The sequence below is a fragment of the Vulpes vulpes genome, chromosome 4 (assembly GCF_048418805.1).
Source record: "Vulpes vulpes isolate BD-2025 chromosome 4, VulVul3, whole genome shotgun sequence".
NCBI classification, from domain to species: Eukaryota; Metazoa; Chordata; class Mammalia; order Carnivora; family Canidae; genus Vulpes; species Vulpes vulpes.
In genome coordinates, this window is record NC_132783.1 from 65,738,480 (window position 1) to 65,757,122 (window position 18,643).

Here is an 18,643-nt window from a genome sequence, read left to right on the forward strand (position 1 = left end):
CTATACATATTTGTCACAACTCATCAAACTGAACACCCTGAGAGGGTGAATTTTGCTGTATGTGAGTTATATGGTAATAAACCCTCATTAAAACAAACGCAAACTTCCATGATTCTGTGTAACTCAGAGATAATGTCAGCACTCCAAAATTGGGGTCACCATAGCCTCTACATCTGCACAGCAGCCTACATTTCAAACTATACCATGTGTTTCTTCCACTTAAACTCCTCATCCAGCCCAAATAGTGTACTTTTGATGAAACTATTGAAATACCCATTAAGCAAAAGAAATGATTCCTGCCTCCATACTCACATGAACCTCACAAAGCATAAGGTACAATAAGTTCTTGTTTTCACCTGTGATTTCTCCTCCAGACTATTAGCTCTGAGAGAGTGAGTGTATGAGTGAGAGACAGAGATAGAGAGAGAGACAGAGATAAAGATAGAGTTGGTAGGGAGAAGAAGATGATGAGGACAAATATGTTCAATTCATATTAATATTCATGTATCTGCTCCGTGTCTCATCTTTGTTCAGAGCATATGCTGGATGCTTGTGGATGAACAAAACATGCACGTTCTTATACTTGCCCTTTGCTCATGCCATTCCCACCTAGTAGAAATGACAACAAATTAATAAGAGAGTTGCTAACAAGGGCAGAGTTTCCTATATGCCTTGCATACATCCATTATTTCATCCAATTGTCATAAAAATCCCAGGGCATAGGCCTTCATTCTCAGAGGACAATTTATACTGAAAAAAAAAAAAAAAAAAACATAGCAACAGTATGAATCCACTTAGACAATAATCCCAATTTCAGAGTAAACAGAGTATATGGGGGATTGCTATTCAGGTTTTACCTTGAGAAATAAAATGAAAGTAAGTCTACTTCATCCTTCTGTTTTTTAAAAAGAGCCGTTTGTGTCATTATTGCAACTATGTGCTAACTCGTAGTAGGATAAAAGCAAAACAGGTGTGGGAGGTCTTTTAGAAGAAATTATCCAAACAAAATTGGAGAAAAGCATAAGACATTCATCTTTTTTGATTTTTGGAACATGATCATAAAGAGGACCATTTCCCCAAATGTTAATTATAGGAATAATTAACATTTACCAAGAACATTCAATTCGTCAAATGCATTTATGCCTATTTTAATCATAAAATCCACACTGCAATACAATAGGTATATACTATTTACTGTCTGTATAGATAAGGAAGCTGCAATACAGGCATTACGTAAGCTGTCCAAGGTCACATGTCTAAGAAGCAGGGAAGCCCAGCAGTCTCACCCCAGAGGAAGAGACTCCCAACTGCTGTTTACATTGCTCAGGTGAAAGCTTTTATCAACTTCTCACAAGAGCTTTCTTTATCCTTTGGAGAAATCTCTCTCCATTCAGGTGCTCATTCTCTTCTTTCTGATTTCCTATCATTGGATAATTACCAACTGATGTCAATGGAGGCAGTATGCGTAGTGAGGAAGGACGTGCACTCCAGGGCCACAACTGCTTGGTTCGGATTCCCTGCTTCTGTTTCTTTCCCTGTCATGGGAATTGTGATAGCCGGTACATCATGAGGTTAGAGTGAGCAGGAGATGAATACATATCAGCTGCTTAGAACAGTGTCTGAAACAGCATTTTGTGAAGATTACACACACACACACACACACACACGCCCTTTTATCAATATATTTGAAAGTGTTTTTAGTAAGTTTTTAAAAATCACTTTCATGGACTTCAGGGAATCTTTTATCTTTTTCAAGACTTAAAAATTTCACTTTGTAATGGATTCGTATTTTATTTGCCAACTCATATTGTCAAATGTTTACAATATTAAACAGCCATAAAAGTCAAAGAGTTAATGCAACTGGAGAGAGCCAACACTAGATTTAGACATGAAGAGGAGTTTGAGTGGGGACTTCCATAAGTTGCCAATACTGAAGAAATACCACTGTGTTGTAACATTTCTTTTCCCAACTGACCTCTAACTATGAGATTCAGAGAGCAAGGACCCCCTGTTCTATGATGGTCAGCTTTAAGGTGGTTTATATTATATGCTGTACATCATGATACAGTTGTTAAGTAGCAAGGCCAAAATTCTACCATTGAAAAATGGTACTTGTGATCTCAATGCTGTACCATATGGTACACTGTATATACAGTGAAGGATGGAGGGGGAGACTCACTCCTGTTTGGAATAACCTTTTATTCTTTCCGTTTATCTACACTCTACCAATTCTCAAGGTCCAGCTTCCTTAGGAAAATCTTCCAGAGCATCCTACAAAATAGTGACTAATTTCATTTTTCTAACCACCTATTACCCATATATTACGTTGTTTTGTCCATTATCTTTTTACCTATGACTTATTACCCTAAATTATATACAAAGCTGCTTAAATCCTATGATCTGAATCTTACAAATTTCCCCTATATCCCCCAATATCATCTAACAAAGTACCCGTTACACTGACTGCTCAACAGAATAGTTGGTATTAGTGATAATTATCACCAGTTCTAATACTAGGAATATTGACTACCATTTATTGACCCTCTTCCATGTATAGTTGTTTGCACACATTTAATATCTCATTTCATCTTCATACCATTCTTTGAAGTGGGAATTGTAATCTCCACAGTTTAAAGTCTAGAAATGTTATCAAAAAAGCATGTGGCTAACAATATAGAGCCAGATTTTAGATCCCTTCTGCAAATGACTTCCCCAGGCTTCTGCAAATTTGATAAAGCTACTGCTTGTAAGAAGGGGGCAAAACAACCAGAAATTTCATTTTGTAGATCACTTAAGAGATTAATTTTTGAATTTTCCTTCCTTCCACATCAGCTTAGGGTAAATTTTTTTTCTCAGTCCTTACTCCTCACAAATATCAAAAAACCCAAAAATCTAATCCCTCAAAAACCTAAATATTTAAACCACAGAAACAAACAAAAAAAATCAAATTAATCAGGTACTTCATCAGCAGTATTACATTTTTCCGCTATACTACTGATTTCACTTTTGAAAAAAGTTTGTTTATTTGAGGGAGAGAGAGCATGAGCGGGGGCAGAGGGAGAGGGAGAAGCAGACTCTTGGCTGAGCAGGGAGCCTGAGGGGGGACTAAATCCAAGGACCTGGGTATCATGACTTGAGTTGATGATAGTAGATGCTCAACCAACTGAGCCACTCAGGCACCCCCTAATTTCACTTTTAAACAATGGTTATTCTTATCACCAAAAAGAACCCCAAATTAATGATCAAAATGGCTTGCAGTTCTATTGAACTCTGTTTTCCAAGACATTTTCATATGTGTTTTCACTCTTAGAAACATCCACATAGGAAGGCACGAGGAAGCACTGATTAAAACAAGAATAAAACTGATTGCCCCGGGCAGCCCTGGTGGCTCAGCCGTTTAGCGCCGCCTTCAGCTCAGGGCGTGATCCTGGAGACCGGGGATCAAGTCCAATGTCGGGCTCCCTGCATGGAGCCTGCTTCTCCCTCTGCCTGTGTCTCTGCTCTCTCTCTCTCTCTCTCTCTCTCTCTCTGAATGAATAAATAAATAAAATCTTAAAAAAAAACAAAACAAAACAAAACAAAAAAACGATTGCCCTTCTCCCAGCAGGACCCAGGAAGGCCTGGCAGCCCTTGAGAAGCAAAGCCAACAATGCCCCATAATAAGTGAAAACAGAAATAAAAGTGGGAACTAAAACTGAAATATTTAAAATTGATTGCTTTCTAAATAAATGTTAGGGCACAATGTGCTAGAGCAGTCATGATACTGACAGTTTTAGAACACCTCCCCTGTCCTCCCCCCCAGCCCAAATTTCCACAGGAGCTAAGAGCCTCCACACTTTCAACAGAAAACAAGTTAAAATAACATTGTGAATGTCAAACGTTTGGAGTTCCATGAAAGCCCCATTGTTTTGGATTCTATTTCAGAGGTGTTCAGCAGAATTCCTGAAATTCCTTATCTTTTGGGCAAAGTGACCGAAACCAAAAATAGCCAGAGTCCCGACAGGTAGATTCAGGCACCTGGCCAGGTTTCAGCCTAAGGGCTCCAGGTTGGCAGCCAACTTCCGCTTCCTGCCCTTGCCCAGAAGAGCCCGAGCGCACCAACCCGCCACCAGCAATCATAATGTACAGACCAGGCAAATAAACTTGTTTGGCCACAGAAATGGTGAATTCTTGTGAGTAACCTAGCGACGCATGTTTGAGCCCCCTTTGTGAGACTTCAGTGAAGATTTCTGACCCTCGTTAGCTCTGTTCTTGAACAATCAGCCTTTACAACCTTGTACTTAGTCTACTTATTCAACCATGAGGCACTTGGTTTTTCCGGCTCCTTTGAAGTTGCACATTGCCATTTTCAGAATTATAGCATATAATGTATATTTTTTTAAAAAAAGCAATTACACTGTATCCATTCTATTTTCTCAACATTTATGGGATTGCTGTGTCCAAATTCCATTTGAGTCAAATGGGTTAGTTTGCATTAATCTTTAACTAGAAATATACTACTCCCCCAAAAAAAGGTCCTAAGAAAGAAAACAGGTTTGAGAAAAGCAAAATGTCAAAGAATATAGTATTAATAAACAGATTTTTCTCACTCTAAGGAAGGTTACTCTGAGAATTTCAAGTCTGAAAACTACCTCTAGGGAATAAGTGCTAACTTTCTAAGTTTACTGAACAGCACCACATTTCACACATTTCTTTCCATCTATCCCTCACTGGCACCATGTTGCTTCCCCCAACACACATTCCACTCACTCACTCACAAGTCAGTGGAGACAAATGCCAACTGTCCCCCTGGCCTTCAAGCCCCTTCTGGGCCTCATTTGAAATGACCTTTCCAGGTCTTCTTGTGCCCTCCAGGATGAATGCTGCATCCTAACAATTCTGTGTCCTATTGGCCACCTCTGAAAAGCATAATGTTGCTGTATAGAAAGCTCTCCCCTCCCATCCTCCATAAAAGCAACACGGGGTGGGCACCCCACTTCCTGATGGGCATCAGGGCTTCGGCACCGCCTTCCCACCAAGGTGTTAACTGGGAGGGCATTTCAAGTCCATTAGCCTTTGGAATCTCCAATTCCCCCTCCCCCCCCCAAAAAAAGAACACCTCACTTCCTCACTCTCCTCCTGCTCCAATATTACAGGAGTCAAACAATACCAGCTCCCTTGGGGGGCCTTCCCCGTGACCTCAGCTAGAAGCTCCCATTTCTAACGCACTGAAGTTGTATCATCATGTCGTATCCTACTTGTTCCTCTCGTTTCTCTGATTAAATTATAAGCAGCTGGAGGATAGAATTTGCACCTAATTAACCTTATTTACTGATTTACTAAGGCTGCAGAGCAGCTAGCTGCTCTGTAGATATTTGTTAAATGAATGGGTACATCAATGGTATAAGAGAGGAAAAAGGGAATAGGAAGAAGAATGAGTTATCGGCTTTCTCCCGTGAGGTCAGCAGCTACTACAGAAAACCAACTCACCTCTGCACTCCTGAGACAGTATTAGGAAATGAAGACTATTTTAAAGAGAATTACAACAGAATAGTTTTTCTGAATTCCTGTCTGCAGCATTTGACACAGCTGATCATTCTTCCCTGAAACATGCTCTTCACTGACCTCCAGAGCATCCACGGCCCCCTGAGGCTCCCTTTCCTTTTCTGGTTCCTCCTTATCTCACTGATCTCTCATTACGGACTAGGGATGAGGGCCTCAAATCTCGGATCTATCTATTCACTCCCCAGATAATCTCTGCGCACCTCAGGGCTTTAAATACCATCCATCTGCAGATGACTCCTAACTGCTGACCTCCGCCCTGGTTTCCCTTCCATCTGTCTCGAAGCGCAGCCAGCTTAATCCTGCTACAGAGCATGTCAGATCCCAGACCTCAGTCCAAAACTCTTCAGGGTCATGCTAAAGTCAAAGGTCTCATAAGACCCCGCCTGACCCGAGTCTCCATCCCCCTCAGGTCCTACTGTCTTCCTTCAGTCCTCTCCTGTCACGCTGGCCTCCTGCTTTGGAGAGTTTGCAGTTTCTAGTCCCTCTACCACACTGTCCTTCCCCAGGTGACGTGTTCCCACTCTCCGTCCGGTTTTCCTGATCAGCCACCTTTCCTGGAAGGCCTTCCTCAACCAGAACTTCAACTGCTCAGCGCAACAGATTCACCCTCTTCAGCCTGAGTTTTAGTGTTTCTATTGAGCACTTACCCACTCTCCAACATGCTACATCTTTTATTATTTTTTGTTTAACTTTGGTGTTGCTCACCAGAATGTAAATTCCAGGGACTGGGGGAGGGGAGGGGCCCGGAGATGTGTTTCTGCTTTGCTCATTACTGAGCACCAAGAGCTGCAGAGGGTTCCTGGCACATAGTACACAATCGATAAACAGCTGTCACATGAATGAATGAGTTAGCCTACTAAATACAAGGAGATGGACTCCTATAAAGAAAATAAGAGATAGGGTCGACTAAAATAGAGCTTCATATTGCTCTTGCACCAAAAACAAAAGCCACTGTACAAACCTTTTCATGGACATATACAATGCTCAGTTTTAATGAGAAAACTTCATACATTTCATTGTGTGTGCAAATCTAGTTCAATATTTGTGTTACCTTAGTATTTCTACAAAGTAGGTATAAAGCAAACTGAGGGAGAAATTCTTTCACGATGTTCTACACTAATGTACTAGTGAACAGAGAGTCCTTTATGATATTATTTCATTCAACATTTGCAGAAAACTTGAGACTAAACTCCTTCAAATCATCTTAGGCCGGGATCCCTGGGTGGCGCAGCGGTTTGGCGCCTGCCTTTGGCCCAGGGCGCGATCCTGGAGACCCGGGATCGAATCCCACATCGGGCTCCCGGTGCATGGAGCCTGCTTCTCCCTCTGCCTGTGTCTCTGCCTCTCTCTCTCTCTCTGTGACTATCATAAATAAAAAATAAAAATTAAAAAAAAATCATCTTAGGCCAGTAATAACTCAAACATTCCTATACGCAATCAAGATACTTCCCCAAGTGGCATGTGATTTGGTCTTTTTCCAATAGCTTAGAAAAGTGACTAGTAATGAAACCTGGTAGTGAAACAGTTACAATAGCAACATAGTACTTCATGCCTCCTCCTTGACCCTCAACTTATCAACCCAAGTTACAAGCAGACCTGCCAAAGCACGCAGATGGCAGCACTCCTACAGAGAACAAAGCTCCAGACTGTTTCCTCATACTGCTGGCTGGCCTGAATCAAGCAAATTAGCCAAATCAAAAAGACCCTCACCCCTACGCAAGATGAATAAATATATGACTACATGGCACTACATATTGCAGAATGACTAATAATATTCTTAAGGTTACAAAGAGTTGTGGAAAACTTTTAGGTATCAATGAGTTCACATACACACACACACACACACACACAAAGGAAATATTCAAAGCACTCAAAGTGTTTCTGAACAATATATAAAAATGAGCGTAGTCACCAACTTACACTTAGATTGTGTCTTACAGTTTATTAAATACTTTGGCATATATACCAGGTGTCAGCAAACTACGTCCCATGCACCAAATCCAGCCCAATACCTATTTTCTAAATAAAGTTTTATTGGAACACAGCCACACTCATTTGTTCACATACTGTCTGTAGATGCTTTTGGCTACAATAGCAGAGTTGACCAGTTGCAACAGAGACCTTATGCTCCACAAAGCCAAAACTATTTATTATCTGAATCTTTACAGGAAAAGTGTACCAACCCCAGGAGTACACTATCTCACTTTATCTTCACATCACCCTATTCAGGAAGCCAGGGCCCTGAACCCACAGCTGGTGAGTAGTGGAGTCAGAGGGCAAACCTCAGATACCACAATGACACTATTCATCACCCAATGTCAAAGGGACAAATGCTTAGAGAGCTTCCGTTCCCCAGAAACACAAGCCCATAATAGGCCACCCGTACTCTCACCTGGTGCCTTCAGTGGCAACCGTGCAATTTCATCAGACACTTAACTGGATTTGAGATCCAGGCTGTGTTCATGGAAGGATTTACAGATCAACCCAGATAACCGTAAGAAGAGACCCACAAACCTGGTCTTTTGAATGGCAGCTTCCAAACTTGGCTCTGCATTTAAATCATCCAGAAGCTTTTTAAGAAAATATATTGCTGCATCCAAAGCCCAGATGTATTAATGGATGGATAGGGTCAGATTAGTGTTAAAGCAAGTTAGTAAAACAGTAATGGTAGAATCTGTGAGTATGCGGTGAGTATGTAAATGCTCGCTTGAAGTTCCTTCAATTCTATACTTCAAGATTTTCTAAACAAAATATCAGGAAAAAAAAATTCATTGCTTGTTCCCAGCCAAGGTCACCTAAATCAGAACATCCAAAAGTGAGATAGAAATTTTATTTTTTAAAAGCTCATGAGGAGCTTCTGATGCTATGCTAGGATTAGGAACGATTGCTCTAGAATGCCATTTTTTGCCAACAGAACTGATCATCTAGCTTAGGGGGTCTCAAAGTATGGTCCAGGGACCCCTGGGCATCCCTAAGGTAGCAGCAGATTAAATACAGAAACAGATATGAACATTCATTTGTCTTCTATTAAGTGTAGCATCAAAGTCATATGTTGTGTGAAGCAATGTCACTCTCCTTCCTAAATTTCTTTTGGAAAAGAAGATTTTTTTTCCCATTGAAAATGCCATGTTAACATGTAATGGGTCTGTTATTTTTATATTATTAAATATTTTTATTTTATTTTATTTGGAGGGGAGGGGCAGAAGAAGAAAGAGAGACTCTCAAGCAGATGGTGACACGGGGCTCTATCTTACAACCTTGAGATCGTGACCTGACTGAAACCAAGAGTCAGATGCTTAACTGACTGAGACATCCAGGTGCTCAAATTATTAAATATTTTAATTTTCATAATTTTAAGTTTCAATAGCAATAACCCACATAAATAAAAGCTCTTTGGGGTCCTGATAACAAACATGTGAGAACTGTTCATCCAGGCAATAGATGGAGAAGAAATATGCTCAAGTTCCAGGATTAGAGGCTCTAGATTCAATTCTCTGACAAGCCAAATGAGCTTGATAAAGGAACCTAAACTCTGGCTTTAGTTTCTCCATCTGTAAAATGGGGATAAAGTACCTACCTCAAAAAGCTGCTGTGAAGAATAAGTGAGGAATGAGGTGGGGCAGTACCCAGTGCCTCATAAACTTTAGATATATGTGAGCCCTTATTCTCAATACAACTATTCCTTGGTTAAAACACTTGAGAAGAAGCAGTATTTGAAAAAGAAGAATTAAAAAAAAAAAAACTAAATTCACACTGATTGGAGGTCTCCTGTACAAATTTGTTTCAAACTCCAAAATAAAACCAGCCTGTCTAGGAACCTTTCCTCTGCCCCCTAATACCCCTTTATGGAGGTGTTTCACCTTTTGGGAGCTCCTGAGGGCTGAGGAGGGTTTGGAGATAGTCACTTTGATATTTGGAGTGAAAAGTCATCAGCCTGGCATGGTAAATCTGGTCACTGTTTTTTAACTGTAGTGAATCAGAGAGAGAAAATGCCCTAAACTAACTCACAAAATGAATATTGATTTTAAAAACTAGGTTCCGGTCATAAATGATAAACAATTTACGTCAAGCCAATGTCTAAGTATTTTAATTTTTACTGCCCTACTGATAATCTATGGTAGTACAGTCATAAAGCAGATTATCTCAAGTTTGTTTGTTTGTTTGTTTGTTTTTTCGGTATAGATGTTAATCTGTCAGCAGATCAGACCACTTGCCTCCTTAAAACCTCCAGTGGTTGTTAGTATGGCCTTCAGGTCACCCACTCACTGCTGACCACATGCTAAATGCCTGTTTCCTTCCCAGAAAACCCCTTGTCTACCTTTCATTCTAGCTGCACCCAACTACTCTTGGTTCCCTAAAAAAGCCCTATGTTTTCATGACAGTTCCACAAATGTGTTTGATGGGTTAAAGAAACCTCAAACTTATTTTCCCTCCAGGACTCTGTCCATCTCCAAGAGGAGGATTCAGTAGACAGTATCAGAAGTCAAGAAATTCAGGCTCAATGAGGTTATACAACCTGCCCAAGGTCACACAGCTCATAAATGACGACACCAATGATGGAACACAGGTCTGACAGACTTTGAAGGCAATGCTCCTGCCAGTAACTGCACTATAATACTTGGGTGCTAGCGCAAGAAGAGAAAACAGGGCTTCCGGACACCTTCTGACATGGACAGAATGGTCTTCCCTTCTCCTCTTTCCTTCACTGTGCTTTGATAACACTTGGCAATGACTGCAAACATGACTGGATATGTAGAGTGAAGAGTAAATCTGTATAATCCAGAATCAAATAACTGATTCCCCCCCCCCCCCACTTACAACTATAAAAGAAATGAGTGGTGGCCTAGTTATTTTATATATTATTTCATGCAAGCATGAAAATGGTAGGGGATGGCGTGGGGACCATTTGTCATTGCTACTCTTTTAAAAATATATCCTTTAGCCTTTTTTTTTTTTCAGAAGCAGATTAGTTCTTGCCACCATTGGGGTATCTATACTGATCTCCTTGTGTCCCTAGAAGTGGGAAGAGGCCATGGCATGAAGCTACATATCTGGAGTAAAAGATCAGATGAGAGGAGAAAGAAGATGTGTGTTTTTAAACTGATAATAGTGTAATTAATAGCTCCTCCAGATCACTCCAATGAGCTATTTAAGGACCTTATTTGGAGATTACATTTCCTATAATTTTCTCAAAGAGTTCCTTTATTTACACTGTATTAATGAGAAAAACTAAAAAAATTGGATTTCTTTCGTAGCTTGTTTTAGTAAGCGCTCTAAACGTTTTTACTATGCATCACTGTATAGTTACTAAGTATAACTATGTCTATTTATTGATTGTAAATGCCATTGTAAATAATAATATATAATAATTATTCGCCAGAAGGTTTAAAAAAATGCTTAATCATTGAAATAAGTATAAAAGTAGCCACCAAAACTTGTGGCTCAGTTTCTCATGGAATGTTTATTTTCACTAAACTGCCACGACGACCACAACAGAGTAAGCAATATTAAAAAAACAAACATAAATTATGCCATACCATCTTTTTTCAATTCTGAATTATGCCAGAATAAACAAAACACAGACTAAATTCAAATAATTCAAACCATCCTCAGTAATTTACATATTGTACTAGTTTATCTTCACTCCTCCTTGGTAACTTCCCTGAAAACCTCTTCTGTTGCTAGCACCCTGGGTAAAACCAATGTGTTGTCTGGTGGGAGCAAACTCCATAGCCTTCACACAGGATAATTTTAAGTACATCCTCCAGAGCAGTCAAAGTGATCTTGTAAACATAGAATTAGATCCCACGGCTCCTCTGCACAGAATGCTCCTAGCTCTGGACAGACAGCACTCAAAGTGACCCCCATGGGTCATGGCCTCAAGCCATACCATACCTACCTCGATTCCACCTCTGCCTCAGCCTCCCAGCCTTCCCTCCATTCCTCGGGAAGTGGGGCTTATTCTTCTTCACCCTCCCTTTGCCTGGATCTTTGCTTGACTTGTTCTTCCTCCTTATCCACATCTATGTTGCACTCCTTGGAGCGGCTTCCATCCATCAACCCAGTCTGATCTGATCGGCACCCTCATCCTCAGACCCATCACTACCTACCCTGATCATGCTTATTTTCTCAACAGCACTTACTAATATTTGCCACTGCATGACTGTTGTCTATCTTTTCTACTAGACTATGCCCTTTGCCAGTGGGGATATTGTCATCTGGTTCGCCACTGTGCCCCCAGGGTCCAGAAGTGATGGTGGGGTTGAGGGGAGGGCTCAAGATATATTGAATAAATGCACTGTGATTTTTCTCTCTTCTCTGCATTCACAGAAAACTGGCCATGTTCTCAGGAACCCAAAGTTGCTTCATATTCTTCTCTAGTTGTTGCATATAGATAGACTTAGCAAAATATTTTCTATACACTTTGCATCCTGGGAGTGACAGGGCCTAGCATATTTTAACAACATAAGTAATGCTTAAAATTTGCTAATTTGGTTCAACTTTCAGTCTTAGAAAAGGAACAAAGTTGCTTGTGCCATCACAACACAGCTATTATTTCAACATAAACACTGTCTCTCATATATGATAAAACTTTTAAAAAGACCAATGAGAAAAGACCAAGAAAATATGTCAAGAGCCATATCTTCCTATGACAAACTTAAACATTTGTTTTAAACAATAATTTCAATTAGCCTGGTTCCAGGTAGTTTTACACTGGCTCTTTGTGAACTCCAGCATGAAGATAAAATTCAATATTGATTTTTAAAACCTTGTTTACATTATCATTAACTCACTACCACCATTAGCAAATAACCAATAAATTCAAACAAAACACACTGTAATAGAGCTTCAGCTGTTCTCAAAAGTCTGAACAAGAAGTTATAGCTTCAAGCACTGCAAGAGAATTGTCTTGTAGTGTCTGAATTTATTCATTCAATAACGCCAGAGAGCAAGGATAAGGCAATGTGCTAGGCACTGGGATTTGCACATTTTAGACTCTATGCAAAATGTTCATGTTGTAGTAATTTAAAACTATAGTAATGGTCATATTGTAACAAATATTTGGCTAGGCTAGTGACCAAACCAATTATGTCTTTTCAGAGTGCAACAATTTAAAGCAAAGGAGACCTTGACTAAAATTTTTAGAAATTAAAATGCTCCAGGAAGTTTGGTAATTTCTTTTAAGCCTGGAAAGGCTTTTAAAAACTAAGTTGCAGGATATAACCACCTCCCAATGACATATATCTACCATCTGCACAGTAGTCTATGTTCTGCTGTTCAAGTTTCCTGCTGTCACTGAAAACTATTTAACCATGTTATTATTTGGGGGTCATGTTATTTCTTTTTACTATTTAATAGTATCCTTTGAAAGTTTTTAATTCATATAAAAAGGTTTATGATTGGAATATGGATTAATCTACCCATCTATGCTTTTACAAACATCAGCAAACATGTTAATGGAACAGATCATATGGACCTCAAACATTATCACAACCCAATAAAACAGACTAAGCATGATGAGAAAAATCATCGTTACAGTCCCTTTTGCTTTTTGGTCTAAGGACCAGTCTAAACCAAGTCATTTGCCTATGTTAGTAATCTGATGTCCCGCAAGAGAATGAGTCTGTAGAATGGCAGATGTTATGTGTATCACAAAATAAATGCCAAGACTGAGAAAGCAATGTTGCTCTTTTTTGCTGTCCTTAAAAGACCTGGTTTTGCAGAAAATAACCAGCAGATAAAGGCTTGCAGGGCATCAGTGGGCAGAGAGCTTATGGGACCCACAGAGAGGGCACACAGGTCTTGTTCTACGGCAGCAGGTGAAACACAACTTTCAATGAAAGCACATTTTAGGAAATAAGCACCAATTGGTAGTGAAGACTGTAGGGTTTGAAGTATTTACAAAAATAAGTACATGGAAAACTGCACTGTCTCTATTGTAACACAGTCCAAAAGCAAACAATTCCAGAGTCCTTTATGTGGCCTCTGTTCAAACTCTAAGAACACACTCTCTTATGCCATATCTTGTTTGAATTTGCTTCTAACACTTGAGAAGTTGTAATCTAAATTATAAGGTTATAATTTATATTGAGGGTTGGCAGGAGTCATAAAATAACATCTAAAACAAGTACCCAATGCTTGCATGTAGTTACCAACACTTACACATTCTGACTCCCATAATGAAAATGCTATCTTGGTCATTTTCAAGCAACTTTCAGGGCTGAAGAATTGTGAATAGTAAAAAGGATTTACACAAACATAAAACAAATACATCATTTCTTCTTGTCACTCTTCCTTCTGCAGACTTGGGGAAGGACAATGTTTCCGTTTGGGTTAGCACCTGTCCCAGCAGGTTTTACCAGGTTGAAAGACATGCAGCTGTAGTAGGCCAATGCCAGTTCTGGCTACATTTTTAATCTTTCATGCGATTTCACCCCATCCTAGGAATATCGAAGAACCAAGTTTGAACGGCGATCCTATTACTGTTTTATAAGGTGAAATTTAATAGGATCCATGTTTAGCTCATCTATCTGTCAGTTCTCTACTGACAGCTAGATAATCCACTCTGACTCATAAACCTGTAAACGATACAGGTCAGGTCTTCAAAATTTCAAGTACCTGTGTAAGGACCAAGAGCTTGCTCTGGGCCAGCAAGTGTATATTGGCACAAACTGGTGTTTCTTGTCCCGAGAGGATTCATCAACACTCAAGCCACCAAACCAATGGTAAAGTCATACTTGGTGTGCAGAGATGTCTGAATGAAAAAAAGTCTTTGGAAATGTCAAAGGACATGAAGCCGTATTTAAAGTGGTAAAGAGAGACTTCAACTCAGCGCTTGTAAGCTGAAGGAAAAGAGTGTGATGAAGCCGAGAGGGAGGGCTGTGGGTTCCTCATAATCTGAGGAAGGTTCCAGTTCGCGCAGATCCAATTGTTGTACCTAAAGGCCAAACAGCACCGCGAGGTTTCCAGAAGATCCAGCTATTTTACAACTGTTTCATCAGCAAGCAAGTCTGATCTGCATTTCTTAAAAAAAAAGGAGCCCCCAAAACAACATAGCAAAGTCAAGGTAAGCGTGTCACGTGCCCCAAAGCAAATGGCCAAGGTCTAGCTGGACCTCCAGGCCATGGAAGGGCAGCGCAGGTGGTGCTGACCCCGACCTCCTTCCGCCTGGCTCTAGGGTGGGGTAGGGTGGGGTGGGGTGGGGAGGGGAGGGGAGGGGAGGGGAGGGGAGGGGAGGGGAGAGGCCGGCCCAGGGCCAGCAACGAGGTGGGCTCCGCGGGGCAAGGCTGAGTCCCCCAGCCCTCCCCACCGCCGGCCCACTTACTGTTGCTGGACTTGAGGTCCCGATGCAGGATGGGCACGAAGGCCTCCTCGTGCAGGTAGAGCATGCCGCGCGCGATCTGCACGGCCCAGTTGACCAGCACGTGCGGAGGGATGCGGCGCGCGCGGCGCGGGCCGGGCGCGCGCGGGTCGGGGCTGGAGTTGGCGGCCGCCAGGGCGCGGTTGAGCGCTCCGCCGCGGGCGAACTCGAGCACCAAGCAGAGGTGCGGCTGCTGCAGGCACACGCCGCGCAGCTCGATGATGTTGGGGTGCCGCAGCCTGGCGAAGAGCCTCGCCTCCCGCCGCACGCTCTCGGCCGCCGCCGCCGCGTCCTGCTCGGGGTCCCGGCGCGCCGCCTTCACCGCCACCTCCCGGCCCTGCCAGGTGGCGCGGTACACCTGCCCGAAGCCGCCGGCGCCGATGAGCTCCTGGAGCTGCAGCCGCTCGAAGTCGACGTGCACGGGCGAGCCGGGCCGCGGCGGCGGCGGCGGCGGCGGCGGCGCGAGGCGGGCGGCCGGGCGGCAGGGCGCCACGTAGTTGGCGGGGAAGATGCCGAGGCGCCGCTGCACCTGGCCGGCCCACCAGCCCTCGTCGCCCGACACGGCGGCGTCCTGGGACAGCACCTCCACCAGCTGGCCGCGCCGCAGGCTCAGCTCGTCCTCGCCGCGCGCCTCGTAGTCGTACAGCGCGGCCCACAGCCCCGCTCCCGCCGAGGCCGAGGCGGAGGCCGAGGCCGAGGCGGAGGCCGAGCCGCCGGACGAGGCGGACGACGACGACGCGGAGCCAATTGGGCCGCCCCGGGCCGGGGACACCGGCCTGTCGGCCGCACCCTCGGCGCCCGGCCAAGCCATGGGGGGCGGCCGAGAGGCCGACGGCCGTGCGGGGCGACTGGCTCAGCCTCCGGGGCGGCCGGGGGCGCGCATGGTCCGGCAAGGAGGGGGGCGTCGGGCTCGGGGACGCGGGGATTCACGGGCCCACTACCCGGAGGCCCCGGCCTCAGCCCCCGTTCCGCCTCGGCCGCCTCTGCTGCTGCAGCGGTCCCCGCGGCCGCGGGCGCTGTCGCACCATGGTGGCGCGCTGGGCCTGCGGCGGGCCTGCGGCTGGCTGGGCCTAGCCGCTGCCTGGCCCCGCCCCCGGCCCCGCCCCGCCCCGCCCCGCCAGGACCCGCCCCCGCCCCAGGACACGCCCCCCGCACCGGCCCGCCCCGCCCCGCCAGGACCCGCCCCCCGCGCAGGCCCGCCCCGCCCCCCGCGCAGGCCCGCCCCGCCCCGCCAGGACCCGCCCCCGCCCCAGGACACGCCCCCGCGCCGGCCCGCCCCGCCCCGCCAGGACCCGCCCCCCGCGCCGGCCTGCCCCGCCCCTCCGGGCCCTCCCCGCCCCGCCCCGCCCCGCCCCTCCGGGCCCGCCCCGCCCCTCCGGGCCCGCCCACACCTCCGGAGCGCCGCGCCCCCTAGGCCCCGGAGGCAGAGCCCGCCATGGCTGCACGAGGTTTTCGAGAAAAATAATTTTAAACTGAGCCAAGGGAAAGGCTGTGGGGAGTCTGTGGCTCTCCGAAGGCAGTGCGGCGGCCCAAGAGGAGCAGGTCGCGGTGGCGGGAGGTCACTGCGCATCCCGGAGCGGGTCGCCCAGCGCTGGCCGGTTCCAGACTGTGGGCCTTGGAAACGCGCCGCGCAGCAGCTGAGTAGGTTGCAGGTCGCCGCGTAGGAGCTGCAGGCCTGTAGGCCCGGAAGCCCCTTCTTCGTGACGGATAACCCAGCGTTTGCCTTGACTGGTTCCTCGGGTGGGAAAGGGCTGCCTGCCCCCTGTGAACCCGCAGGTTTGGGTTTAGGAAGCCTTGGCCACGACTGAGTGCTAGAGTTCTTGGGTGTATCTCTTCCCAGAAATGGCGACTAGAGCAAGACAGTCTGAGCCCAGAAGCTCCAGTCGTCCCTGGTGTGCTGACTGGTCACTTACCGGTGTGTGCCTGGCGCTGCGCGCGGACCGGGTGTGTACCCAGACATTCTGGGAAGCAGGGCCTCCACCCTCCCCGTTCGCGCTGTGCAGGGAACCGCAGAGCCTCCGAACACAGGTGCAAAGTGAAGCTTTTATGTCTGGGGGCACGGATCATTTCAAGTCTAGCGATACAGTGGAACCTTGGGATTTTCTTGCATGATCGTGTTTTCTTCTCTGTCATTTTTTCCATTATTATTATTATTATTTTTTTGAAATCATCTTGAGGGGTAGATAGCCCACCTTCTCTCCCTGCGCTGCTGAAAGGGCAGAGTGCCCAGACCAGACTCTTGGAGACTCATTTCTGTGCCCCATCGTCCCCCTTCTATCTCCATTTACAGTTTCCGCCCTGATCGTGGATCACCTGTCTATATTGATGGAGATGTGGGAAACCCCTCCAGGTTTCAGTACTTCTTATTTAACTAATGTTTAAAGCGATGAGACAAGAAAGAAAGCCTAGTTATAAGAATTCTAAAGAAATGAGAATGCCCTGTAGTAGGCCAGAGTTTTTCAATGTGTGGGTCCTTTGCCACCAGTGAATGGAGTGAAGGTCTGGGTTTTTTTTTTTTTTTTTTTTTATTTATAATAGTCACAGAGAGAGAGAGAGGCAGAGACACAGGCAGAGGGAGAAGCAGGCTCCATGCACCGGGAGCCCGACGTGGGATTCGATCCTGGGTCTCCAGGATCGGGCCCTGGGCCAAAGGCAGGCGCCAAACCGGTGCGCCACCCAGGGATCCCCAAGGTCTGGGGTTTTAGGAGGACAGGGCATAATAACATAATAATAATAACACAGTGAGAAAGTCACTGCCTTTTCAGTTTTCTTTCATTCCTTCAAATTATACTGGTTACTGGCTGTGTGGTCCTGAACATTGTTTTACATCTTTGTGGCTCAGTCTCCTTATCTGTAAAATGGGAATAATAAGAAATAGTACCTACCTCATAGGGTGGTTGAGAAGACTGAAGGAGATGATGAATGTAGAGAAGTGGAAGGTGCTGAGCACATAGAAAGTTCTCAAAAGTATTAGCTCTTATTAGTAATATCCCTTTTCAATAAAGAGAGCAAGTGGGTCTGTAGTCAGCCCCTTTGGCTAACATAGTTTCTACAATCATTCTGTTTTTCTAGCACTTACATTTATGGTTGTCTTCTATATATGGGGTTTTTTTTTCCATTTGCAGCAATGAAATTAAGATTCTTATGCAAACAAATGATATAAAGAAAGATGAGTCAACTTCAAAGAAAACACAATTAAAATAGTACAGTTAGTACATGGATATGGCAAATATCAGGAAGGTGTTACTAGATTGAATGGGGTTGGGAATACAAGGCTGGGAGCGGTGGGGAGCCTTGTTGCTTTAGGACAGAGTAGTAATAGGATTAAATTGAGACTGCCTAAAGATGAGATTAGCAAACATGGAAGCAATAAATTTGACTAGGGCAAGGTGAGAAATAAGAGAATCAGCAGATAGACCGCTAGGACAGTAAAAGAGAATTAAAGAGGGCTGAAACCTATGGTACCGGCATCAGGAAAACAATAGACAAGTGCCAGATGCAATATGCAGAGAATAATCGAGAGGACTTCATCACCAATTACAGGCCCACAGCCCCTCCTCCCAATTACAGGCATCCAGAAAGTTCCAGAATTTAGAATTTGGAGGATTTTAATAAAATAGCACATATCTTAATATTAACTCTTCCAACTGGGGATGGGACAGCACTCCATGATCAAATACATTGATATTTCTGCCTCCAAATATTAAAATAATCTCACCAGGTGAGGTAAATAAAGAC

The 18,643-nt window shown here is 44.4% G+C and overlaps 1 protein-coding gene across 2 annotated transcripts in view; it reads right to left on the reverse strand.

Annotated features, from left to right (window-relative positions):
* Positions 1-15,983, reverse strand: part of MAP3K21 (mitogen-activated protein kinase kinase kinase 21) — a 52,885-nt gene extending 36,902 nt beyond the window's left edge. For both annotated transcript variants that reach the window (XM_026008703.2, XM_072755954.1), the window contains exon 1: positions 14,870-15,983. In XM_026008703.2, the coding sequence (XP_025864488.2) occupies positions 14,870-15,716 (847 nt within the window). In that variant the 5' untranslated portion in view covers positions 15,717-15,983. The remainder of the gene's footprint in view (positions 1-14,869) is intronic.
* Positions 15,984-18,643: the final 2,660 nt, after the last annotated feature.